At 43.0% G+C, this 26,206-nt stretch overlaps 1 protein-coding gene across 5 annotated transcripts in view; it reads left to right on the forward strand.

Annotated features, from left to right (window-relative positions):
* Window positions 1–26,206, forward strand: part of LOC140741135 (tensin-2-like) — a 255,607-nt gene that overhangs the window by 101,669 nt on the left and 127,732 nt on the right. For 3 of the 5 annotated variants that reach the window (XM_073070944.1, XM_073070945.1, XM_073070947.1), the window contains exon 2: window positions 17,243–17,357. In XM_073070944.1, coding sequence (XP_072927045.1) covers window positions 17,243–17,357 — 115 coding nt within the window. Of the gene's footprint in view, window positions 1–269; window positions 391–598; window positions 720–17,242; window positions 17,358–26,206 lie in introns of those variants that run through there. The other 2 variants (XM_073070948.1, XM_073070949.1) reach the window with 2 other exon arrangements.

The following is a 26,206-nucleotide window of genomic DNA, read 5'->3' on the forward strand; positions in this document are numbered from 1 at the left end:
ACAAAAAGTAAGAATTATTTCTTTATTGATTGATTTTTAATTTATGGATTTCTCTTGCTGTTTCTTGGGAGGGGATACCTTATCAGCCAATTTCCTCGGCTTCCTTGTGTGCCAGGGTAATGGTTGTGTGGACAGAAGTGTTTTCTTGGCAGAGTGCAAGCACTGAAGCAGAGAGGCCAAGCCTGACACTGCTCTCCAGTACTGGAGCAGCACAGCCGCCTTACAAACGCACTTTGTACTGCTCCACAGACAGACATTCAGTGTTCCACTTTGCTTCTTGGTGGGGTGTGAGGAGGAAGGGAGAGAGGGAAGAAAAAATATCTACTGAGTCTTGCAGACTGTAGAATGTCGTCCTTGCAGCAAGCCCCAGGAACAGAGGTTGTGCCTCAGGTAAATGGCCTGTGGGAGGTGAGGGGTGGGTGGGGGTTGGGGTGGGATTGCTATTTTTAATACAAAAAAAACAAATCCAGGGCTCTGCTGCTGTGAGCTCACGTCAAGATATTGAGGAATTCTTGAAAGCTCTGTGACTTGTAAATGTGGCCCAAGAGAGCGAGTGCTTGGGAGTATTTAACTCTTTTGGACTGTTTTGTGAAGGTTTATGTACTGACACGCTCACATTCTGGAAGTGCAGGTTTGCTGTTAATAGCAGTGCCTGACAGGATGCTTTGGAAGTTCTTCTGCATGGCAAAAACAGTGTCCTGGTGAAACCGGCTCTCATGGTAATTGCACAAATTTAAACTCGACTTTGCTGCGCTTGAGCTGTTTGTAAAATTGCTGCTTTCTCTGTTTGATGGGAAATCTTGGTGAGTTGGGTCCGTGAAGAGGGACAGCAACTTTAACAGCTGCAAGGGATTAATTATTAAACTAGGAGAGAGAGAGAGGTAGGTGTGTTTTTTTTATTGTGCTTTCAACCAGAATCCATTGGCAGATAGAATATTAGGCATGCAGGAATTTACATCAGATTTCCATATAGCCTGCAGGGGAGATGTCCTTCTGACTCAAGAATTAACAGCCAAATGTAGGACCAGGGGGTTGATCTTCTGACAGAAGCAGGGTTCTTGTTTAAAAGCAAGTGCAAATCAAAGTGTGCATGTGAAAGGATCTTCAGGGTGATGTGGGAAAGTGGTAGAAGAGGTTTCTTTTACCAGGAATGGCAGGGGTGGGGAGGTGGTAACGCTTCCAATGTGTAAATGTCACCTTCCTTGCCAGAGTGTCAGCAGAAAGCTACCTGGCAAAATTTGTTGTGCCAATGTGTATTGTTGAATATGCCAGCATGGTGGCACATGGCTTCTGTGGGCACCAATTTCCTTCTGACCCTCTTCCAACATGCTACCATTTCACTATCTGTATTGAGATGATGAAACAGTATTTTGACTTACCAAGAAGCCAAAACAGCTACGCAGCCCTTTGTGAGGAACCATGAGAGCAGGGTGTGGGGAAGCTATAGGTGGGTGGGGTTGGCACCACCAATGATTTTGGCCCCCACCCCTCGTATTAAGAATGATTGTTCATTTGTCTAATGAAATCCTCTTGAACCCCTCGCCTGGCTATCATAGTTTTTTTTGTAGGGGGGCAATACTGTTGTCTTAGTTATAAATAGACCTCTCTCACTCTGAATGGGTGAGGTCCGCTTTAAGCCTCTACAGTGCCTTCATTATATCACTGGGATGGAAACTGTTACTGTAGCATTGACATGAGACCTCTGTTATACAATGTGGGCATTTTTTTCCCCTGAAATTCCCTCTGATTTATTGCCGCAGGGCACCTTTGTAAAGAATGGGTGGATTTTTTAGTACATTAGATGCATTAGTCATAAATTTATGACATATTGCCAAAAATCACGTAATAGACTCTATTGAAATTTAAGCTCAGATGATTTCTTCTTCTTTCATGGAAAAATAAATACTTCTCATTAACCCCTTCCTTGGCATTGACTTCAGTTGAATGGCTAATACTCCACAGGGCACTTGAGACCACTGAAGGCTCAGGTTCTGTCTCTTGAGCCTGTGATGGGTCCAGTAATTTCTTTCTTGAGGAAGATTGGATAAAGTTCTGATGCAGCTGGGTACTGGGGAAGAGAGAAGGCCAGTGGTGTGTGTGTGTGTTTAATTGCCCTTTGCAAAAAGCTCATTTAGAGAGGTGGGAGCTCTATGCACTGGGTTGTGGCTGACAGTATCCCTCTAGGTTTCTAAATCTGGCTCATGCATTTTCCTTGTTCCCTGTATTTCACTGTATCAAGACTGGTTATATTATCTGGCAAGTGCTTTTTTTGTTAGGAGTTTTTGAAAGATCTCCAAAGGAAGGGGACAAGGATGTTATATTGAACCTTTATAAAGTACTAGAATATTGTCTAGTATTATATAATGGTTCAATATAACATTCTTGAAATAATGTCTGCAGTTCTGGGCACTACACTTTGGGAAAGATGTTAAGGTTTTAGAAGGGATGCTGAAGAGATGATACATTGGAGAAGATGGGATTATTCTCTTTAGGACAGAGGAAGTTGCAAGAAAATCCGAAATTATGAAGGATACAGATGGAGTAAGACTGAGATGAACAGTTCTCATTGTTAAAAGGGTCAAGAATCAGGGGACAGAGAATGAAGGTGAATGGCAAAAGAATGGAAGGTAACATGAGGAAACATTTTTGCTTTCAAGCAGCGAATGCTTATGGTCTGGAACGTTCTGTTGAGATAGTAGTGGAGGTCAGTTCAATCATGATGTTCAAAAGGGAAAGATAAAGTTGCAGAGCTATGGGAGAGGGTTGCCTGGTTCTTACATAGTGTGACACTAACTTTGGGCTGAATGTCCACCATACGTTCTGTAACCATTCAGTAATTTTGTACCATCAGTTCTCCTTGTGAAGACAGCAATTCCTGAGCAGTTAGGTTTGATTTTGGCCATTCCAGTAATGAACCTCAGTCTCTCTGGTTAACAATACCAAGTGGTCTGTTGATTATTGGGAGAGGCAAAGCTGGACGGGTCTTATTTGTGTTAAGGTTACCCAGGTGAAACCATGAGCCCCCATTTCTTTAGCAGTTTGTGTGATCAGGAGAGTTGCAAAACACTCTGGAGCTAATGGAATACTTGCAATGAAAGATCTTTGAGATTTTCCTATTGATCAAGTTGGGTATGAGGTTGTTCTGAAACAGTGTCATTCGTCTGCCTTCAATATTTACAGATTTCTTTATGACATGGGAGACAAATTGGCCCATCCAGTCTATGCCAGCTCACAGAGCAGTACCATTTTCCCTGCAATCGATTCTCTCTTCATTCGCATTAACTCCCACCGGATTCTTCCATTCATCTACATACTAGGGTCGACTTACTGTGGACAATTAACCTAACAGCAAGCCACATCTCTTTGGGATGTGGGAGGAAACCGGAGCACCCAGGGGAAACACACACAATCACAGGGATAGCATTCAAACTCCACACAGACAGCGCTGTAGCTCACGATTGAACCTGGGTTGCTAGTGCTGTGAGGCAGCAGCCCTGATAGCTGGCTGACTGTGCTGGGCTGCAACAGCTTGCTATACCCTGGGTTAATGAGAGAGAGAGAGAGAGGGAGAGGGACTGGTAAAAAAGGGATAGTTTGACAGCATGATAGTTTCACACTGGAGTCAGGAGAAGAGTAAAAATACAGCCAGAGCTAAAGCTAATGCAGGGCTTGATACTGATGCAACAGGCACTTTGGATGCATTACTTGGGGAAGGAATGAAGCAGGTTTAGTCTGCATCTAGTCTTTGTTTTAGCTGAGGGGACAGTCTCTTTCTCAGGCTTGGCTTAATTCACTAAAGCAGCTTAAAGTTGCCCTTTGTTGTCTATTTATTATGGGTAGGACCCCTGTAGGTTAAAAATATTCTGCAGCAGTCTCTACATGCCACAAAGCAACACCAGTTTAGGAGGGGTGAACTTGGTCTAAGAGATCTTTTGGACCAAGGATTGGTCTCAATGACTTGCACCAAAGCTGCCCCTCTTTTACTGTCATACGTGGAGGGACAGGCGACGAGTGTGTTAGTGTGGCCTTGGCATCTGCTGGAAACATCTGGCTGCAACAGTCCCATGGGTGATCTAAAGCCACGGCCACTGACAGCATTCACTGTGATAGGTCAAAGGAGGACCAGGTGGTTGAGGCACTTTGCACCAGAGGAAACCTTAAGGGGAAAGGAAAAGTGTAGGAACTGAGCTTTTCCCACAGAAATTTGGACTTGGAAACAAAAGCAGTCACGATATCCAAGTGAGTGCATTTTATAACTTTAGAGCCAGTCTGCTGGGTGCACCTTCTGATTTGATGCATGAGTAGGATGTTACCAGTTATCCTTGCTCCTGAGACTAAAAAAAATCTTTCATTTAACTTACAAATGATCCATATTTCTAATTGCTTCATGCCTTTAGTATTTGAAAAGATGTTCAGATATGAACCAGGTGTGATACAGATTGCAAACACAGACAGTTTGAAAATAGAGAGCGATTTTGTTTTCAGCCTCCCTGCTTAAAATTGTGCAGTTTTGTTTCCTCCACTGTGAAAGGTGGCAGAGCACCAGAGCAGAGAGAAGTTACATCATGTTCTGAATTTTGAAATGTGAATTGATATCATTGGAGCAAATTTCTATAGAGCACAACATAACTCAGCTGGTTAGGAAGGGATGCCTTGCTCAAAGCTGTTGAGTGAGGCTCTGTTTGTCCTCGGGTATTACATTTTGTTAGATGTTACATGATGCCCACCCTTGATTATGTGCCATGGTTTTCTAAGTTAACAGTTTTTTGAATGGGAATTTGGAGGATAGGGAGGGGGGTTCTTCCAAAGAAACGGAATACCCAGTTGCTTGGCCGCATTATGTTCACGGCCCACTAGTAGAGTAAAGTCCCAATGTGCACCTCTCCCAAATGCACAAACCAGGCACTTCCAATCCCTAAACCAGTCTCTTGAGGATGACTCCTGATTAGCATCTTAGTGCCAAGGTGATCCCAGGAAGCTGAGCCATTAGATGGGATGATATAATTTGGCAGTATTCATTGTTTGCTAGTGTCTCTGATCCCTCACACACCAGAGTCCATCTTAGGTTGATGCTGTTTCTTTACTATATGTCAGTGCCCATTGTGCTGTTGTGTCAGTGCCCATTGTTTGGGTTCACCCATGACCACTGTCATAGTACCTGGTGAGCCAATGTGCAGTGTACTAGTGTCACAGTTCACCAATGTACTGGTATGGTGCTATCCCATCTCCTTGTGTGCATGTGCTTGGTGCTTCAGTGTACCAGTGCCCAGTGTTTGTGTTTTCCAGTGTTTTGCTGTGCCAATGCCTGCCATTGTCAGTGAACTGACTAAATCCTTGCAAAATCTCTGGAGAGGTTCCCTGACATACTTTACTCAAGAACTGAAGTATTATGTGAGGCTGTTTTGGCTTGAAGGGTGGTTTATAAAATCTGAGTCAGTGAGTTGAAGGCTCTTTGCCAGGGTGTTGACTTTTGTTTCTATTCACTGATTACAGAGACTCTAGTCTTCAACAACCTCACAAGTGAGCTTGATTGCGGATGGGTTGGAATGAAGACTGTTGGAAGGTTGCTGGAACATTGGGGTGATGTGACCAGATTAGTCTGACCCCATTTACTTTTAGCCCACATAAGCTTGCATGTTCTAACAGACTGAATTCAAGAGGAGCAACAATGTTTTTAGTTGCTCCTCTCACTCCCTTGACCAGAGACCCACTAATTTTCACTCAATACAGTGTGATAATTGACTTTGGCTCTCTGCTGTTCTGTACACCCTGTACTGTAGGACTGCAATGGTTCAAGAAGGCAACTTACTCCCACCTTCTCAAGGGCAATTGAGGTTGGGTAATAAATCACAAACAAGAGAAAATCTACAGATGCTGGAAATCGAAGCAACACACACAAAATGCTGCAGAAACTCAGCAGGCCAGGCAGCATCTATGGAAAAGAGTAAACAGTCAACATTTCAGGCCGAGACCCTTCAGCAGGACTGGAGAAAAAAAGACAAGTAGATTTAAAAGGGTGGGGGAGGGGAGAGAGAAACACAAGGTGATAGGTGAACCTGGAGGGGGAAGGATGAAGTAAAAATCTTGGAAGTTGATTGGTGAAAGAGATACAGGGCCGGAGAAGGGGACTCTGATAGGAGAGGGCAGAAGGCCATGGAAGAAAGAAAATGGGGAGGAGCACCAGAAGGAGGTGATGGGCAGGCAAGGAGATAAGGTAAGAGAGGGAAAAGGGAACGGGGAATGGTGAAGGAGAGGGTGGGAGGGGCATTACCGGAAATTCAAGAAATCGATGTTCATGCCATCAGGTTGGAGGCTACTCAGACAGAATATAGTGTTGTTTCTCCAACCTGAGTGTGGCCTCATTGTGATAGTCGAGGAGGCCATGGATAGACATATCAGAATTGGAAGTGGAATTAAAATGGGTCATTGGGAGATCCTGCCTTTTCTGGCAGACGGCAGATAGGTGTTCAGCAAAACGGTCTCCCAATCTACATTGGGTCTCACTGATACACAGGAAGCCACACCAAGAGTACCAGACATAGTATACGACCTCAACAGACTCACAGGTGAAGTGTCGCCTCACTTGGAAGGACTTTTTGGGGCCCTGAATGGTAGTGAAGGAGGAGGTGTAGGGGCAGGTGTAGCACTTGTTCCGCTTGCAAGGGTAAGTACCAGGAGTGAGATCAGTGAGGAGGGATGAATGGACAAGGGAGTCACGTATGGAGTGATCCCTGCAGAAAGCAGAAAGTGGGTGGGGGAGGGAAGGGTTGCTAGGTAGTGGGATCCCTTTGGAGCTGGCAGAAGTTGCAGAGAATTATGTACTGGGCGCGGAAGCTGGTGGGGTGGTAGGTGAGGACAAGAGGAACCCTATCCCTGGGAGGGTGGCAGGAGAATGGGGTAATAGCAGATGCGCGTAAAATATAAGAGATGAAGTTTAGGGCAGCATTGATAGTGGAGGAAGGGAAGCCCCTTTCTTTGAAAAAGGAGGAGATCTTCATTCTAAAATGAAAAGCCTCAGCCTGAGAGCAGATGCGCCAGAATTGAGAGAAAGGGATGGTGTTTTTACAAGTGACAGGTTAGGAAGAGGTATAGATAAATTACTGGCTTTGTCAATGATAAACACGTCCTGAAAAATTAGTAATTTTTAAAAATAAACTGCCTCTGAAAAACAGCGTTGAAACAACAGCATAAAACCCACTTTTTATACAATGTGAAGCCTTCAGTCTGAAAAATTTGTTCTTTATATAATTCTAAGACAGCTATTCTGGAATCAAAGTGGCAGTGCCAGACTGGCCTGTTGGCAGCTTGCCTGGCATTTTCCAGTGTGGGCGAGGAACTTGCTACCAATCTGTGATTGCCAAGTTTAGGCTGGGTCATGTTCAATTAATTTTGCAAAATATTAGTCCTCAAGTCTATACAATAACAGACAGGCGAGCAGGTCCTTTCCTGTTGTACATCTGCATTCTGTCCATTTAGTCCTGACTTGCAAGCAACTTACTATTCAGGAGGTGCTCTGCAAACCAAATTAATCTACTGCTCCCAAGAGGCAATATCCTCTCCTGTACATCACAGCATCGCTATGCTAAACGGTGCTTTCTAAGGCAACATCTGTCCTGTACATCTGATGCACCATCAATAACTCTCTGAGACGTGAGGTGAGATATAGGCTTTTATTGGCTGGAAGAAAAAACAAGCAGCAATTGACCACCACACTACATCCTGGAGAATGAGGCTGGGCTCAGGCCTCAATCGCCTTTATACAGGGGTCTGTGGGAGGAGCCACAGGAGCAGTCAGCAGGGGGGCGTGTCCAGACAGGTATATGTAGTTCACCACAACATCACAGTATCATTGCACTAAACAGTGTCTTTCATGGTAGCATCTTCCCTGTACATCACCACATCGGTGTGCTAAACAGTATCTTCCAACACTTTGCTAAAACATTATGCAACATCTTCAAACCTGATGAATTATTAAGTGTTAATACTGCAATAGGATTAGTTTATGTTAATATGGAGCAAGACTCCATTATTGGTATGTGCTGCAATGTAGTCTGGTTTTCTTAAAGTTCCCTTCCTGTTTATTCAGGCCATAATTATGAAGCTGGGCTGTATAGGAAAATGACAGTAAATGGAAATTGTTGACAAAATTCTCTTGTTCGGCAATAATTATTTTGTTTCTCAACTTAATGACCCAAGAATTCCATCAGACCATTTTTGTTCTGTGAGCAATAACTTGCTTTCCTGTTTCTCATCAATGTTTGCTGCACCTTGTGATGGATGTTTTCAGGGTTAGATTATTGGCACTTGGCATCCAGACAGTAATTGAATGAAGAGCTTCTGAGGTCATAGGCTATGAAAAGTATGCACAAAATGATCTGGGCCATCAGGATCTGCAAATTGCATCTGCCAATTTTCAGATTATCTGCCACTATATTCAATCTTTACTGGCTTTCAAACTATATCCACACTTATAAGCCTGTAGAACATTATGTTCCTAATTTATTTTTTCCTTCTTTGGAAAGCTTCAGGATCCGTTAAGTGCTAGAAGGTTAAGGCACATGTGCTTCAGAATGTTCTTTTAACCCTGACCCTGTTCCATTGTGGATTAAGCTGAATGGGCAGCACGTTCATGGACTGCCCTACGAATCTGCCATTTATGCTTTAGGACGGAATTGTCAGCACAGTGAAACGTTTGAAGAGGCAGCCTGGAAATGGGGAACAAGAATTTGTCTACGTTTTGCCATGTTATCTTGTGTTCCAATGCATAATAATTCAAATCAGTAGCCAGTTCAGAACTCAAGCCATCCATTTTTTTCAGAGAGGAAGTAAGTTAGTGGTATGATCAGTGGTACAGATTTTAGACAGAATTGCATTTTTATGGTGCCTTTCAGAACTTCAGATGTTTCAAAGTGCCACCAAAGTACATTTGAAGGGTGCAGTAAACTCCAAGACACAGGGATGCAAAAGTGACCAGGTAATGTGTTTTTATTGTGATGTTGCTTGAGAGTTAGATATTCGGCAGGAGCCCAGAATGAAGTTTCTAGTTCTTTGATTCAGATTTATTTATTTATCACATGTACATTGAAACATGGAGTGAAATATGTAATTTACCTGAACAATTAACACACTTAGGGATGTGCTGAGGGCAGCCTGCATGTATTGCCACATATTCTGGCACCAAATGATGCCATAGACTTTTTTCACATCTATCAGATAGGCTTAGTTTAACATCTCATCTGAAAAGCAGCATTCCCACAAAAGGCAAGATCCCACAACAGCTCTACATCTGGTCAATTTTCTTTAGTGATGTTCTTTGAGGGAAGAATGCTGCCTGCGATACCTAATAAATAATTCTGCCCTCTTTTGTATCAGAATTTTACCATAATTCCTGAACCATTGAAAGATGTTGTTATTGTGAAGTTCAGTCTGAAATGATCTCTCCTCTATTTGGGATAATCCTAATAACCTGTTTTGCCATTCAATGAGACCAAGGTGGATCTGTGAACTAACTCTAAATACCCCCTTATTTCTTAATATGTCATAGAGTCATTCAAAGCAAACAGGCCCTTCAGCTTACCCAATTCTCCATGCTGTTGTGAAAGTCTGTGCCTCCATTACCATCTCAGAAAGTGTGTTCCAAATTCCAACTACCCTGTGGGTGAAAAAATCACCTTAAACACCTTCTTTATAGCCCTTCTAAACTTTCTACTTCTTAACTTCAACCTATGCCCCTATCTACATGTACATTTGAATGCTGTTCATAGACTTCAGTTCAGCATTCAACACAATCATCCCTCAGAAACTGATTGGAAAGCTGAGCCTACTGGGCCTGAACACCTCCCTCTGCAACTGGATCCTAGACTTCCTGACTGGGAGACCTCAGTCAGTCTGGATCGGGAGCAGCATCTCCAACACCATCACACTGAGCATGGGGGCCCCCCAGGGCTGTGTGCTCAGTCCACTGCTGTTCACTCTGCTGACCCACAACTGTGCTGCAACGCACAGCTCGAACCATATCATCAAGTTCACCGATGACACGACCGTGGTGGGTCTCATCAGCAAGAACAATGAGTCAGCATACAGAGAGGAGGTGCAGCGGCTAACGGACTGGTGCAGAGCCAACAACCTGTCTCTGAATGTGAACAAAACAAAAGAGATGGTTGTTAACTTCAGGAGGGCACGGAGTGACCACTCTCCGCTGAACATCGACGGCTCCTTGGTAGAGATCGTTAACCAAATTTCTTGGTGTTCACCTGGCGGAGAATCTCACCTGGTCCCTCAACACCAGCTCCATAGCAAAGAAAGCCCAGCAGCATCTCTACTTTTTGCGAAGGCTGAGGAAAGTTCATCTCCCACCACCCATTCTCATCACATTCTACAGGGGTTGTATTGAGAGCATCCTGAGCAGCTGCATCACTGCCTGGTTCGGAAATTGCACTAGCTCGGATCGCAAGACCCTGCAGCAGATAGTGAGGTCAGCTGAGAAGATTATCGGGGTCTCTCTCTTCCCACCATTACAGACATTTACACCACACGCTGCATCCACAAAGCAAACAGCATTATGAAGGACCCCACGCACCCCTCATACAAACTCTTCTCCCTCCTGCCATCTGGGAAAAGGCACCGAAGCATTTGGGCTCTCACAACCAGACTTTGTAATAGTTTCTTCCCCCAAGCCATCAGACTCCTCAATACCCAGAGTCTGGACTGACACCAACTTACTGCCCTCTGCTGTGCCTATTGTCTTGTTTATTATTTATTGTAATGCTAGCACTGTTTTGTGCACTTTATGCAGTCCTGAGTAGGTCTGTAGTCTAGTGTAGTTTTTTTCTGTGTTGTTTTTACGTAGTTCAGTGTAGTTTTTGTACTGTGTCATATAGAATCATGGTCCTGAAAAACATTGTCTCGTTTTTACTGTGTACTGTACCAGCAGTTATGGTCGAAATTACAATAAAAAGTGACTTGACTTGACTTGATCTAGAGATCTCTGTGATGGCAAACAGTTTAATACTGTCTGTTCTGTCTATGTTCCATATAATTTTGTACTCCCCTCATAAATGAGACGTTCAATCCCAGGCAATATCCTGGTGAATCTCCTGGACTCCCTGAACTCGTGTCCCCTTCAATATCTTGTAAATCAGTCAAATCATCCTTTAAACTTCTAAATTGAAAGGAAAGTAGTTTTTGTAATTTTCCCTTGAATTTAAGCTCTGCAGGTCCACATCTTGTTCTGCAAGTTGGTGCTGCTCTCCCTCCAAGGACAGTATTCCCTCCCAAAGGTCTGGTGCTCACAGTTCTCCCTGTGTGACCTAACCAAGGTTTTTTGTTTCATCTGTAATTGTACAACAAAGCAGAGCCCAGTCAAATACATCACGTCATATGGCTAATACAAGAGGAAATACAGTAGTGTGCTAAAGTCTTAGGCATATATAGCTATGGTGCCTAAGACTTTTGTACAGTACTGTGTTTGTCAATGTGGAGTAGAGAGTGAGTTTGTAAATCTAGTGGAATGTTGTGAATGGTGAGGGTGGAGAGCCCTGGGAGGGGTGTGGGACAGGTGGTAGAGAAGGAGTGCCAAGTGCAGGGGGTGGTGTTGGTGCAGACACACCCAGTGCTAAGATTACAGTCAAGGTCATTCGATTCCAAGCAATTGGTTTATTGATCACTACAGAATGTCTCTCTGGTGCTTCCCACTCCCTCCTCTCCCTTCCCCTTTTCCCAACCATGATTTCCCTCTCCCTTCCCCTTCCCACTCTCAGTCCACGATAGAGACCCAGATCAGAATCAGGTTTATCATCACTCACTTATCATGAAATCTGTTTTTTTTTTGTGGCAGCAGTGCATTGCAATACATAATATTACTACAACACTGTGCAGAAGTTTTAGACTCCCGAGCTACAGTATATATGTATATGTGTCTAAGACATTTGCACAATACTGTACTTGTGAAGTGATTGGAGGAATGTATGGGGTGTGGGGATTGTCAGAGGTAGGCTTTTTACACAGACTGGTGGGTGTGTAGTGGTAGAAGCAGCTATATTTGGGACATTTAAAATGGATCTTAGAAAAACAGGGGGCTATGTGAGAGGGATTGTTCTTAGAGTAGGTAAAATGTCGGCGCAACTTTGTGGGCTGAAAGGCATCTATTATGTTGCCATGTTCTGTGTTCTATTATACACTTTATAGTTCTGTCATGTTACAAGCAGACATGAATATGACCATGCTCTGCATCTAAGGGAGGGGTTCACAACAGCCTAGTGTAAACATGGAAACACAAATTAATCTCTTTCTGACTGAACGATTTTAATGTAGTTTTATTTGGAAGGGAATTGGAATGATTAAAATGTGCTAGTCAATGGTGTGATCTTAAAAACACTGCACTGAGACTTTAGAATTGGTATTATGTCTCTAGAGTTTCAAAGGGAATTCAGGACTGGAGGTGAGTCCTAGGTGTGTTTTGATTGCCAATATAGGTCAAAAAGGAAATTCTCAGATTTTTCCCCCTTACCCAAATTATTCTGGGCCTTTTGTCTAGCTTTGTCTCTCCCAGGAGGTTGCATGACATGACCAGCTAAGTTTTCCCATCAATTTTTGTTATGCCTAATAAATGACCTTTAAATTGTCCATGTTGGAACAAACTAGATGGGCTTTAAATAACAACATGGTAGTTTTATGGTCAAAGTTACTGATTTTTATTCCAGATTTATAAATTACTTAGCAGGATTTGAACTTGCATCTGCAGGTCACTAGGCCAGGCCTCTGGATGCTCGCCCAGTAATATAATCACTGTGCTCCCATAATCGGCTAAAAGAGACCTTTAGTATATTAACAGATTAATGCATTCATCTGACCTCCTACCCAACTGTATTTTAACTGAGGCTTTGAACTGTTTCATTTTATTTTACTTGTTACTGACTCACTTGAGGGGGACCTGTGGGGAGATCTTTATGGGGAGGTGGTGCCAAGTCGACAGTTGTGAGCCAACAATCCATGACGTCTCCCTCCCCATCTCTAGTATCATTGAGGTAAATGGGTGGCTTGGTGCCAGCATTAGCCCCACCCAGTTAGTTAGATTGAAAAGCTATTGAATTGAAATTATTCCTCTCTCTCCTTTAAGGAGAGAAATACTTAATGTGGAGGCAGTTCAGAGAAAGTTCACTCAGTTGATTGCTGAGATGAAGGAGTTATGGATGATTGAGCAGGTTGGATCAATACTCATTGTGGTTAGAAAAATGAGACGATGTGGATGATTGCAGGTAGAAGAAATTTTGTTCAATTTAGCATTGGGTTTGGCACAGCCATTGTAGGCTGTTCCTGTGTTGTACTGTTCTATGTAATGAGAGTTGATTGTTATTGAGAATTGACATTGTGGATACTGAGTCTATTTCCCCTAATGGGGTATCTAGAACTATGGGGGTGGAGCTTCAGGAATAAGTGTTGTTCATTTAAGATAGACACAGAGAAATTTCTTCTCTCAGATCATGAACTTTGGATCTCTCTAGCCCTGAAAACTCTCAGGTTGGAGTCATTCAATACTTTCACGGAAGATTTTTGGTTTAAAAGGAGAGCCCAGGGTTATGGGCATACAGACAGGATAGTGAAGCTGTGATTTATTGAATGGCAGAGCAAGCTCAAGAGGAGGTATAGTCAACTCTTGTTCTCTGAATTAAGATAAGATAAAACATTTATCCCAAAGGAAATTATTGTTTCAAGGTTGTTCAGTCAGAAATATATACTTTAGAGTACAAAATGTAAGCATTGAGGAAAAACTACAAAATGTGCATTTAAAAGTAATAGAGCAAAATACAGATGTGCAATGAAACCATACACTTATACACTTAAGGAGGAGGAGTTGTAGCGTCTTACAGACACAGGGAGAAAGGATCTCCTGTGGCATTCAGTGGGGCACTCCGGTGAAATCAGTCTCTTACTAAAGGAGCTCCTCTGTTTATCTGGAATGCCACGAAGGGGGTGAGAGGGATTGTCCGTAATGCTCCGTAGCTTCTGCAGCACCCTCCCCTCAGACACAACCACCGGGGAATCCAGTTCCACCCCCTCCCCAGAACAGAACCAGCCTTCCTGACGAGCTTGTCCATCTTCTTGGTGTCAGCTGCTCTGCTCTACTGGCCCTGTAGAATAGACTGCTGGCCACCACAGAGTCAAAGAACATCTGCAGCATAGACGTTGAATGACCAGAGCCTCCTCAGGAAGTACAGTTGGCTCTGTCCCTTCTTGTACAGAACCACAGTACTTTTAGTCCAGTCCAGTTTATTGTCCAGGTTTTTGTAGTTTCGGATGACTTGCCCATCCGTTCCCATGATGGAGATGGGAATGCAGGGTGTGGAGTCCACCACCAACTCCTTTGTCCCAGCTGCAGGTGATTCAGCCCACACCACTCAACAAACTTGTCCACCACTCTTCTGTACTCAGCCTCTCGACCCCGGCTGAGACAGCCCACAACTGCCAAATCATCCAAAAGCTTCTGCAGGTGCCCCTGTGCTGCTAACCACAGTATCTGATGCACAGCTCTGCAATTTCATATTCTGTGGCTGTTTGGACAGGTCACCTGTAATCCAGGACACTATTGGAGCATCCATCCGCATCTCTGTGAGCTTACTCCTAGTAAAGCAGGACACATGGTGTTAAAAGCACTGGGGAAATCAAAGAACATGATTCTCACAGTGTTGCCTGGCTCACCCAGATGGGTGTAAGCCTATTGAAGAAGAAAGATAATGGTGTCCTCAACTCCAATATGTAGTTGATAAGCAAACTGCAGGGTGTCCAGTGATGGATTTACAATGGTCTGGAGGTGTGTCAGGAGAAGTCTTTCTAATGATTTCATATCATGTGAGATCAGTGCCACTGGTCTATAGTCACCAGGCATGGTGGGACATGTCTCCTTGGGTACTGCAGACATCCCACCCTGCAAAAACTCATTTCAGGGAGGTAGCACCCGCCTCTCTCTGGTCGACCTCCAAGGGTGTATGTAATACTTTGTTTAGTGATTTTGTCTAATCTGTAAACCAAATTCAGTATATGCAGAAAATGTGACATTAAAATATGTACTTATATTATCATGGAGTCATTTTTTTATTCTATTACAACTTTAAGCAAATCTACAGGAAGTTTGGCCTCATCACGTAGGACATCAATAGAGTAGCTCCTTAACAGCTAGCCAGCTAGTTTAAATAACATTAACTATGCTAATGAACGAATGACACCTGTTAAACTCACCTCAACATGTCTTTTACATTTTAACCCACCAGGGGCAATAGAAAAGTCACTGTTGCAAACAGTGCAGCGAGCAACACTGTCATTATTTTTGAGGTTGACTGTAAAGCCCGCCCACAGAGAAAACTGATAGGTCCACTTAGCACGAAGAGAGACCAATCAGGATGCTCCCTTTCCCTCTCCCTCTCAAGAAATATCGATTTCCTGGATATTGTATATAATTTGTGGGCGTCAGGGAGCCGCTATCGATATGTGGGAGACTCCCGGAACTTCTGGGAGAGATGGGATGTCTGGTACTGGAACTAGGCAGGATGTTTTCCACAGCACAGGGACCTCTCCAGGCTCAGGCTTAGATTAAAGGTATATTGAAATTCTGCACCCAACTGAGTAGCACACACCTTGAGTACCTTTGGGTTGATGCCATCTGGTCGCAGAGCCTTGCCTGGGTGAAGTCTGCTGAACCTGCTCAGCAATAACAGTCCAATATTGCTGAGCGTTTCCAATATTTTCTGTTTTTATTTCAGATTTCCGGTGTTTATATTAATTTGCTGTATAACCATTGTTGGTAGAATCTCAGATGGAGACGAGAGGGTATACAGGAGTGAGATATGCCAACTAGTGGAGTGGTGTCACAGCAACAACCTTGCACTCAATGTCATTAAGATTAAAGAGCTAATTATGGACTTCAGAAAGGGTAAGATGAGGGAACACGAACCAATCCTCATAAAGGGATCAGAAGTGGAGAGAGTGAGCAATTTCAAGTCTCTGGGTGTCGAGATCTCTGAGGACCTAACCTGGTCCCAACATATTGATGCCGCTATAAAGAAGGCAAGACAATGGCTATATTTCATCAGGAATTTGAGGAGATTTGATTTGTCACCTGAAACACCCATAAACATCTATAGATGTACTGTGGAGAGCATTCTGACAGGCTGCATTGCTGTCTCGTATGGGGGTGGGGGGCTACTGCACTGGACCGAAAGAAGCTACAGGAAGTTGTAAAATTAGTGGGCTCCATCATGGGTACAAGCCTCCATTATATCCAAGACATCTGTAAGGAGTGGTACCTCAGGAAGGCAGCATCCATTATTAAGGACCTCCACCACCCTGGGCATGCCCTCTTCACATTGTTACCATCAGGAAGGAGGTACAGAAACTGGAAGGCACACACTCAGCGATTCAGGAACAGCTTCTTCCCCTCTGCCATCTGATTTCTAAATGGACATTCAACCCATGAATACCATCTCACTTTTATTATTTCTGTTCTTGCACTATTCTTAATTTAACTATTTAATATACATATACTTACTGTAATTGATTTTTTCTATATTATTATGTATTGCATTGTACTGCTGCCACTAAGTCAACAAATTTCATGACATATACTAGTGATATGAAACCTGATTCTGAATCTGACATAGATAATATCGTGCAGCAAGTAGCATTGATCTCTTTCTTGGCTGTATTTATATGTTGCTCAGTGAGTTACAATCTTTCCTACATCCGGAGTTAAACACAGAAATTTAGGCCAATCTCAACACCCACCTCTTGTAATCCAATTGTGTTCCTCTTGCTCTACTTGAACCCATCCTTTATCTCTTTCAGCACCTGTTTCAGAGGCACTCTACTTGTTTGTCAGGGGATCTCTGTGCTTTTTTGGATTTTAGGGTAGTGGGCTGCTTGGTACATGGAAGGTAGGAAAGGAAAACAAAGACAGTGCAAGGAATAGACTCATGTGCTAATGCCTTGAGAGAGATGTCAGTTGTGTGAAGCCAAGTGAGATGTGACTCCCTTGAGCTGAGTTCTGATGCCACAGTGATTATTGTGAAATACAGAAATAAGCACAAAGTATCTTAGTTTGCATTGTAAAATGAATAGGGAAAGTGTGTATTTAATGTCCTTGAGATGTGTTTCAGAGGTGCTATACTGTTCAATGACAATTGACCTCATGCCACTAACATTCATTGAATATGAGGCAGGTGCTAATGCATATCTTTTTTCTGTTGTACAGCCTGGTAAGGTCGATCCCCCAACTACTCACAGCTTCAAGGAGAAGACATTTAAGAAGAAGAAGCACTGTGTAGTATGCAAACAGCCAATCACATCACAGGGCATCTTATGTCGCGGTAAGTGAAGTCCTGACAACAGAGTGCAGAATTGCTGCCAAATCATGAAACTTCAAACAATTTTTCCAAGGGGAAGGAGTCAGTGTCAGACTGTGGATCAATATTCTCACTGGCATCAGTTGTCTTTGGGTGAGATATTAAACTGAGGCCCCATATGTCCCCTCAGGTGGATGTAGTACTATTTTAAAGAAGAGCAGCAGAGTTTTCCTGGTGTTTTGAGATCAGTGTTTATCCCTTAGCCAAAATCATCATGAGCTTATTACTATTTACAGTAGCTTACTGTGCACAAATTTGATCCCATGTATCCTACATTGTAGCAGTGACCTCACCTTATTACATTTTACTAAAAAGAGCTTTGCAGCATTCTGAAAGTGAAAGGCCTTCTGGAAAAGAGAGCATTAAAAATATGACACACATTCCTCTGTTCTGTAACTTCCCTCTCAGCCAGGCACCAATGATGGATGTGGGCCACGGGTTAAGTGCCTTCCTGTGGACCTGTGCTGGCTCAGAGGTGCACAATTCTTAAACTGATTTGCTTTTTGCTTTTAAAAAAAATTAAAATGTTATTTAATTTAGAGATAAGGCACAGAACAGGCCCTTTCAACCCAATGAGCCGCACCACCCAGCAATCCACCAATTTAACCCCAGCCTAATCACAAGACAATTTAACCCTAGCCTAATCAAGGACCAATTAACCTACTAAACAGTACATCTTTGGAATATGGGAGGAAACTGGAGCACCCGGAGGAAACCTACACATTCACAGGAGGACATAAAAACTCCTTACAATGGCGCCAGAGTTAAACTCCCCAAGCTATATTAGCATCGTGCTAACTTCTACGCTACAGTGGTGCTCACAAATGAACTTTGTTCACTTTTGGTCTTGGACTTGCTAGCGACAGCCTTGCTGGGGTTATGGAAATCATAAGGCAGGTGAAGTATAGGAATAAGGCTTAGAACCAACATTTACCATCTTCCTGGGTGTAGCTAGAACAAGAGAGCATAGTTTCAGAGTGAGGAACCAAACTGGAAAGTCAAACCAGTGTAGGCCTTGTACGAAGAATGGTGGGAGCATAGGGAGTGTAATGGAACAGAGGGATCAAGGAGTACAAGTGCATTGTTTATTGAAAGTGACATCACAGATAGACGGGTGTTTAGAACACTGACCTTCATCAGTCAGAACATTGAGTGTAGGAGTTGGAATGTTATGTTGTTTGTGAGGCTGCACTTGGGGTACTGTGTACAGTTTTGGTCACCTTGTTATAGGACAGATGGGGTAAACTGGAAAGAATGCAGAAAAGATTTACATGGATGCTGCCACGACTAGTTAGCGTGAGTGATAAAGAGAGGTTGGCCAGGTTCATTCTTCATTCCTTGGAGCTAAGGCAAATGAGTGTTGACCTTATAGAAGTATTGAAAATTATGAGACACTTAGATAAGTTGGAAACACCCAAAACTATGGGGCATAGATTCAGGGTGAGAAGAGAAAGATTTAAAAGAAACTTGATGGGCAGCTAAATGTTATCTAAGACTTTGACAATGCAGATATACAGTGGAAGGTAATCAGACTGGTTACATCATGGCCTGGTATGAAAACACCGATGCTTAAGAACAGAAAAGCCATGCATTTATTGCACATTGAATCTTGGTCAGAGAAAGTTGGTGTTTCTTGCCAGTGAGCATCCCAATTGTGTGTTAAAATAACCATGGGATGCCTTGATATAACGGTGAGTAAATGCCTGCGTTGTTCCTTCTTATTTCTTCCCTATTGTTCAGTTAAACATCAGAGGAAAAGTATCTTGATACTATAACATTGAAACTGTAGTTGGATTAAAACCTCTATAGATGCATATTGGAGCGTTTCCTAACTGGTTGCATCACGGCTCAGTATGGAAACACCAATGCCCATGAATGGAAAAGCTATAAAAAGTGGTGGACACAACCCATTACAAGCAAAGCCCTCCCCATCACTGAACACATCTATACAAGGAGCACTTCCACAAGAAAGCCACATCCATCATTAAGGACCTCCACCATCCAGGCCATGCTCTTTTCTTGCTGCTTCCATCAGGAAGGAGGTATAAAAGCCTTAGATCCCACAACACTAGGTTCATGAACAGTTATTATCCTTCAACCATCAGGCACCTGAACCAGTATGGATAACTTCCCTCACCTTAACTCTGAACTGATATCACAACATATAGACTCACTTTCAAGGGCTGTCAACTCATGGTCTCAGTATTATTTATTTATTATTATTTTTTATTTGCAGTTTGTCTTTTCCACAATGGTTGTTTGTCAGTCTTTGTGTGGTAGTTTTGCATTGATTCTATTGTATTTTATTATTACATTGTGAATCCCTTCAAGAAAATAAATCTCAGAGTACTATATGGTGATATGTATATACTTTGATTACAAATTTATGTTGAACTTTGAACTTTTTCCATGCAGAGGGTGGTGAGTATATGGAACAAGTTGCCAGAAGAAGCGGTTGAGTCAGGTACAGTAGAGGCACCTGGATAGGTACATGGAGGAGCAGGGCACAGAGGGATATGAGCTGAGTGTAGGGAGTTGGGACTAGCTGGGTGGGCACCGTGATCAGCATAGACTCATTGGGCCTAATGACTTGTATCCATGATGTATTGCTCTGTTACTTTGAGTCACCCATTTAAGGCAGAGATGAGAAGAGATCCCTTTTCTGAGGACTATGACTCTTTAATTCTCTACCCCAGAGTGCTGTGAAGGCAGATTTTTGTGTATATTGAGAGGCGAGACTGTCCCTAGAATATTGCATTCACTTTTGGTCTCCACATTTAAGGAAGTGTTTCAGGTTCATTAGGTTAATTCCTGGGGTGAAGGATTGATGCATAAGGAGAAGCTGGGTTTGTACTCATTACAGTTCAGACAAATAGGAAGGTGTCTTATTAAACCACATAAGATTTTGAATGGGGTTGTCAGGGTGGATGCTGTGAGGATGTTTCTGTGGTGGGGGTATCGAGAACCAGGAAACAGAGTTTCTGAATAAGAGGTTTCCCATTTCAGACAAAGATGAGAAGGAATTTCTCTCCCAGAGGGAGGTCAATCTTTGGAATTCTTTCCTCGCAGAGCTGTAAAGGTGGAGTCATTGAATATATTCAAAGTGGAGACAGAAAAACACTTGAACTGCAAGGAAGATAAAGGATATGTGGAGAGAACAGAGAATGGTATTCATTTGAGTCCTGAAGAAGGATCTTGGCCTGAAATGTAGACTGTTTATTCATTTTCATAGATGCTGCCTGGCCTGCTGAGTTCCTCTAGAATTTTGAGTGTGTTGAATGGCATTCAAACCAAGATTGATCAGCCTTGATCTTATTGAATGGTACAGTAGACTCAAAGGGTTAATTAACTAACTCACTCCCATTCCTCTTTCCTGTGTTCATACGTTCATCAAAGCAGCAATTATATTGAACCTATGATGCAGCCACAAGTTAGGATGGGGACGAACAGCTTGATCAACAGGATATTTATTGAGGAACATCTTAAAGAAGGAGAGGACGGAAAGGTTTAGGGCAAGAATCCTGGAGCTTGGATGGTGGAATTTGAAGATGGTCAAGAGGTTGGAGTTGGAGGAGCGCCGAGGTTTTAGGGACTGTAGGAAGGTACAAAGACAAGAAGGAATGAGACATGGAAGGATTTAACAACAAGGATGTGAATTTGATAATGCCTCTGTGCCACCTGCCCCCCCCCCCCCCCAGTCACATGAGCAGTAGTGATAGGGGATTCATTGGTTAGGGGAACAGACTGGAGCTGTATGGCACTTTAATAAAATATTATATAAAAGAAAATTTCAGCTGCATGGCAACAAAGGCAGTGTGTGCCAGAGCATTTCAGTTACTGTGCAGCTGCACACCTGCACAGCTTAGAGGGAACAGTGGACAGAAGGTTCTGTGAAAGAGAATGAGATTCCCAAATGTATGTTGCTTCATTAGTGCGAGGGCCACAGACATCTTGGATGAAGTGAGAGGGAGTGTAGCCAGAGGTCATGGTCCACATCAGTACCAATGACAGGTAGAAAGGGTGACGAGGTCCTGCAAAATGAGTTCAGGAGTTAGGTGTTAAGTCAAAGGACAGAACCTCCAGGATTGTGATCTCAGGATTGCTACCCGTGCCACATACTAGTGAGGCCAGAACTAGGAAGATTATATAGTTTAACACATAAGGAATTGGTGGAGGAGGGAAAACTTCAGATTTTTGGATCATTGAGCTCTCTTCCAGGGAAGGTGGGACATGTATAGATGACACGAGTGAATCTGCAGATGCAGGAAATAAATAAAAACACAAAATGCTGGCAGAACTCAGCAGGCCAGACAGCATCTATGGGAGGAGGTAGTGACGACGTTTCGGGCCGAAACCCTTCATCAGGAGGGTTTTGACATGTATAGACGACATGGTTTGTACCTGAACTGGAGGGGAACCAATGTATTTGTGGGAAGATTTGCTGGTGCTTCTTTGAAGGGTTTAAACCAGAGTTGCAGCAGGATGGGAACCAAAGTGCCAGAGCAGATGGTGGAGAGGTTGTGGGGAAAGATTATGTTAAGCCTATATACAAAGACAGGAATCAAAAGGTTGAGTTTGGTGGGAATAATGTTCTGAGTTGTGTCTATTTCAATGTAAGTAGAGCGTTGTAGGTAAGGCGGATGAGCTTAGAGCATGGATCAGCATGTATAATTATGATATTGTAGCCATGGGGCAAGACTGGCAGCTCAATGTTCCGGGTTTCTGTTATCTTAGATGTGAAACAGTGGGAGGGTTTAAAGGGGGAGGGGTGGCATTATTAATCAGGGAAAACGTCACAACAGTGCTCAGACAGGACAGACTGGGGAACTGATCTACTCAGGCTATATGGGTGGAACTGTGGAATAAGTAAGAGATGACCACATTAATGGGATTATATTATAGACCACACAATAGTCAGCGAGATTTTGAGGAGCAGATTTGTAAAAAGATTGCAGACTGTTGCAAGAAACATAAGGTTCTGATAGGTGATTTTAACTTTCCAAATATTGATTGGGACTCCCATATTCTAAAAGGACTGGATGGGATAGAGTTTGTCAAATGTGTTCAGGAAATTTCTTTGATCAATATATAGAGGTCCCAACTAGAGAGTGTGTGACACTGGATCTGCTATTAGGGAATGAGACAGTCAGGTGACAGAAGTGTGTGTAGGGGAACACTTTGCATCTAGTGATCATAATGCCGTTAGTTTCAAAATAATTATGGAGAAGGATAAGACTGGGTTGAGATTCTAAAGTTTGATGGCATGAGAAAGGATCTAGCAAGTGTTGATTGGGACAGGTTGCTTCCTGGAAAAGGTATACTTGGTAAATAGGGAGGCCTTCAAAAGTGAAATTCTGAAAATACAGAGTTTTATGTTCCTGTTAGAAGGGGAGAAAAAAACAAGGCAAACAGACTTAGGGAACCTTGCTTTTTGAGAGATATTAAGGTCCTGGTTAAGAAGAAAGAAGTGCATTACAGGCATAGGCAGCAAGGAACAAATGAGGTGCATGTACCTGAGAAGTATAAGAAATGCAAGAGAACAGTAAAGATGGAAATCAGGAGGGTTAAAAGAAGGCATGAGGTTGCTCCTTCAGACAAAGTAAAGGAGAATCTCAAGGGTTTCTACCAATATATTACGAGCAAAAACATACATAGCAAGGGACAAAATTAGTCCGCTTGAGGATCAACGTGGTCAAATATGTGTGGAGCCAAAATAAATGGGGGAGATCTTGAATGGATATTTTGTCTCTGTACTTACTCAAGAGACAGACTGTGGTGAACTAGATATACCTGTCTGACTGCTCCTGTGGCTCCTCCCAAGACCCTGCTGACTACCCCTGTGGCTCCTCCCACAGACCCCTGTATAAAGGCGACTGTGGCCTGCTGCTCTCCCTCATTTTCCCCAGGATGTAGTGTTGTCCTTCAGTCAATAAAAGCCGATAATCTCACTTCCTAAGTCTCGGCGTGAGTTATTGATGGTGCATCACAGACACAGAGTTTATAAAACTCAGATAAAACAACAGAGAGGTCATGAATTGCATACGGATTACAGAGGTGTTTGCTGTCTTGAGGCAAATTAGAGTGGACAAATCCCCAGGGTCTGACAAAGTGTCCCCTCAGACCCTATGGGAGGCTAGTACAGAAATTGCAGAGGCATTTGAAACATACTTAGCCACAGGATAAGGGCAGCCTGTGGACTGGAGGACAGCTAATGTTGTTCTGTTGTTCAAGAAAGGCTTTAAGAATTATAATGGGAAATTATAGGCTAGTGAGTCTGATGTCAGTGGGTAAATTATTCTAAGGGACTGGATATATAAGCATTTGGATAGACTGGGCCTGATTTTGGATCATCAACATGGCTTTGTGCATGTCCAACCAATCTTAGAGTTTTTTTGAAGAGGTTACTAGAAAAGTAAATGAAGGAAAAGCAGAGGATGTTGTCTACATGGACTTTAGCAAAGCCTTTGATAAAGACCTGCATGGAAGGTTGGTTAAAAAGGTTTAGTTGCTTGGAATTCAGGATGAGATAGAAAATTGGATTGGACATTGGCTTCATGGAAAAAGCCAGAGAATAGTAGTACAATTATAGGAAAGATGTCAACAAAATAGAGAGAGTACAGAGGAGATTTACTAGAATGTTACCTGGGTTTCAGAACCTAAGTTACAGAGAAAGGTTGAACAAGTTAGGTATTTATTCTTTGGAGCATAGAAGGTTGAGGGGGGACTTGATAGAGGTATTTAAAATTATGAGGGGGATAGATAGAGTTGATGTGGATAGGCTTTTTCCATTGAGAGTAGGGGAGATTCAAATAAGAGGACATGAGTTGAGAGTTCAGGGGCAAAAGTTTAAGGGTAACATGAGGGGGAATTTCTTTACTCAGAGAGTGGTAGCTGTGTGGAACGAGCTTCTAGTAGAAGTGGTAGAGGCAGGTTCGGTATTGTCATTTAAAAAAAAATTGCATAGGTATATGAACAGGAAAGGAATGGAGGGTTATGGGCTGAGTGCAGGTCGATGGGACCAGGTGAGAGTAAGCGTTCGGCATGGACTAGAAGGGCCGAGATGGCCTGTTTCCTTGCTGTAATTGTTATATGGTTAAGGGTGAAAGGTCAAGTATTAGGGGGAACCTGAGGGGGACTGTCTCCACTCAGAGTGTGGTGTGAGTGTGGAATGAGCTACCAGAAAAAAATAGTGGATATAGGTTCAATTTCAACTTTTAGGAGAAGTTTGGATAAGTACTTCAATGCAAGGGGTATGGAGGCCCATAGTTCAGGTGTGGGGCGATGGAACTAGCATAATAAGGCTTCAGCACAGACAAGGTGGGCCAAAGGGCCTGATTCTGTGCTGTAGTGCTCTATGGCTCTAGACTAGATTGCATCTGAATGACTGCCTCACTGGGAAGGATTGTTGAGACCTTGGATGGTGGAAGGGAAGAAGTGAAAAGGCAGATATGGCAACCCCTTTGGTTGCGTGGGAATATGCCATAATAGAGAAGTGGTTGACAGGGACGGGGAATGAATAGGGAGTCACAAAAGGAACTGTCCCTTTGAAATTATGAAAAGACAGGGGAGTGTAAAAACAAAATGCTGGAGGAACTTAGCAGATCAGGCAAGATATATGGAGGTAAATGGCAGTTGATGTTTTGGGCCGAGATCCTTCATCACATCTAGAAAGAAAGAGTGCAAAAGCCAGAATAAAATAATGGGGAGAGGGTAGGTAATTGAGCTGGCAGGTGATAGGTGGTGAGAGGGAAGATAGGTGGTGGTGGTGGTGGTGGAGGGAAGGTAAATGGGAATGATGTGAGAATTTGAGAGATGATAGGTGAGAGTGTCAAAGGGATGGAGGAATTCAATGGGAGATGATAGTGGACCGTGAAATAAAGGGAAGGACGGAGGAATTCAATGGGAGATGATAGTGGACCGTGAAATAAAGGGAAGGACAGACAATGAGGGAAGAAGGTGAAGGTGATGGGCTGGTTGTGAGGGTGGGGTAGGGCAAAGAGAAGGGAGTAATGGGGCAGGGAGAGCTGTATTTAGTAGTATAACCATGTTGGAGCTCCCTCAAACACAAAAGCCTTCACTACCTTCACTCAGCCAGCACAACCACTGCTTGTGTTACTCACTCTCCTGGTCTCAGCCTTGTCACAGATGCCTCTTGTACTCATCACCTCTCCTTCTTCCACCCCTCCCCACCCCTGCTCCCCACCCATCTTTTGTCTTTAATCTTGTTTCATTTCTAACTTTTCTTAGTTCTGATGAAATGTTAACTGTGTTTTCAGCTTTATATGTTCTGCATAACCTCCCAAATATTTACAACATTCTCTATTTGTGTATTAGAGAGTACTACACTAGTTCCAGCAAAACTAACATCTGATGATGCATACATTACAATGGAAAACACCTGATGTTTATGAAATAGCTGTCATGGGTGTGAAAACAGACAAAGAGTTTCACAGAGAGTACCATATAAAATGGGTGGTATCACTGGGAAGATCATGCCAACAGGAGTTTGAAGCCAACTCAAAAATGCTATATTTTTAAAACTGATTTCCCTTTCCCCTCCCCCTCACCTTCTTCCCTCGTTCTCCCTTTCTCTCTGATGGTGACTGGTGCACTGTTTACACCACAAGTTTGCAGCAGTGTTTTCTCCTATTTTTGGGCTGCCCTGAACCCTGTCAAAATGGAATTAATCAAAGTGGATAGTCATTAACTGGTTTTTTTTTTAAAGACTGGAAAGTCCCTGCCTGGAACTTGCTGAATAAAATATCCTGCCTTACAGTAAATACTCCTTGCTCCCACCCTGAGTTCTGATAATC

The sequence above is a fragment of the Hemitrygon akajei genome, chromosome 18 (genome assembly GCF_048418815.1).
Source record: "Hemitrygon akajei chromosome 18, sHemAka1.3, whole genome shotgun sequence".
Lineage (NCBI taxonomy): Eukaryota > Metazoa > Chordata > Chondrichthyes > Myliobatiformes > Dasyatidae > Hemitrygon > Hemitrygon akajei.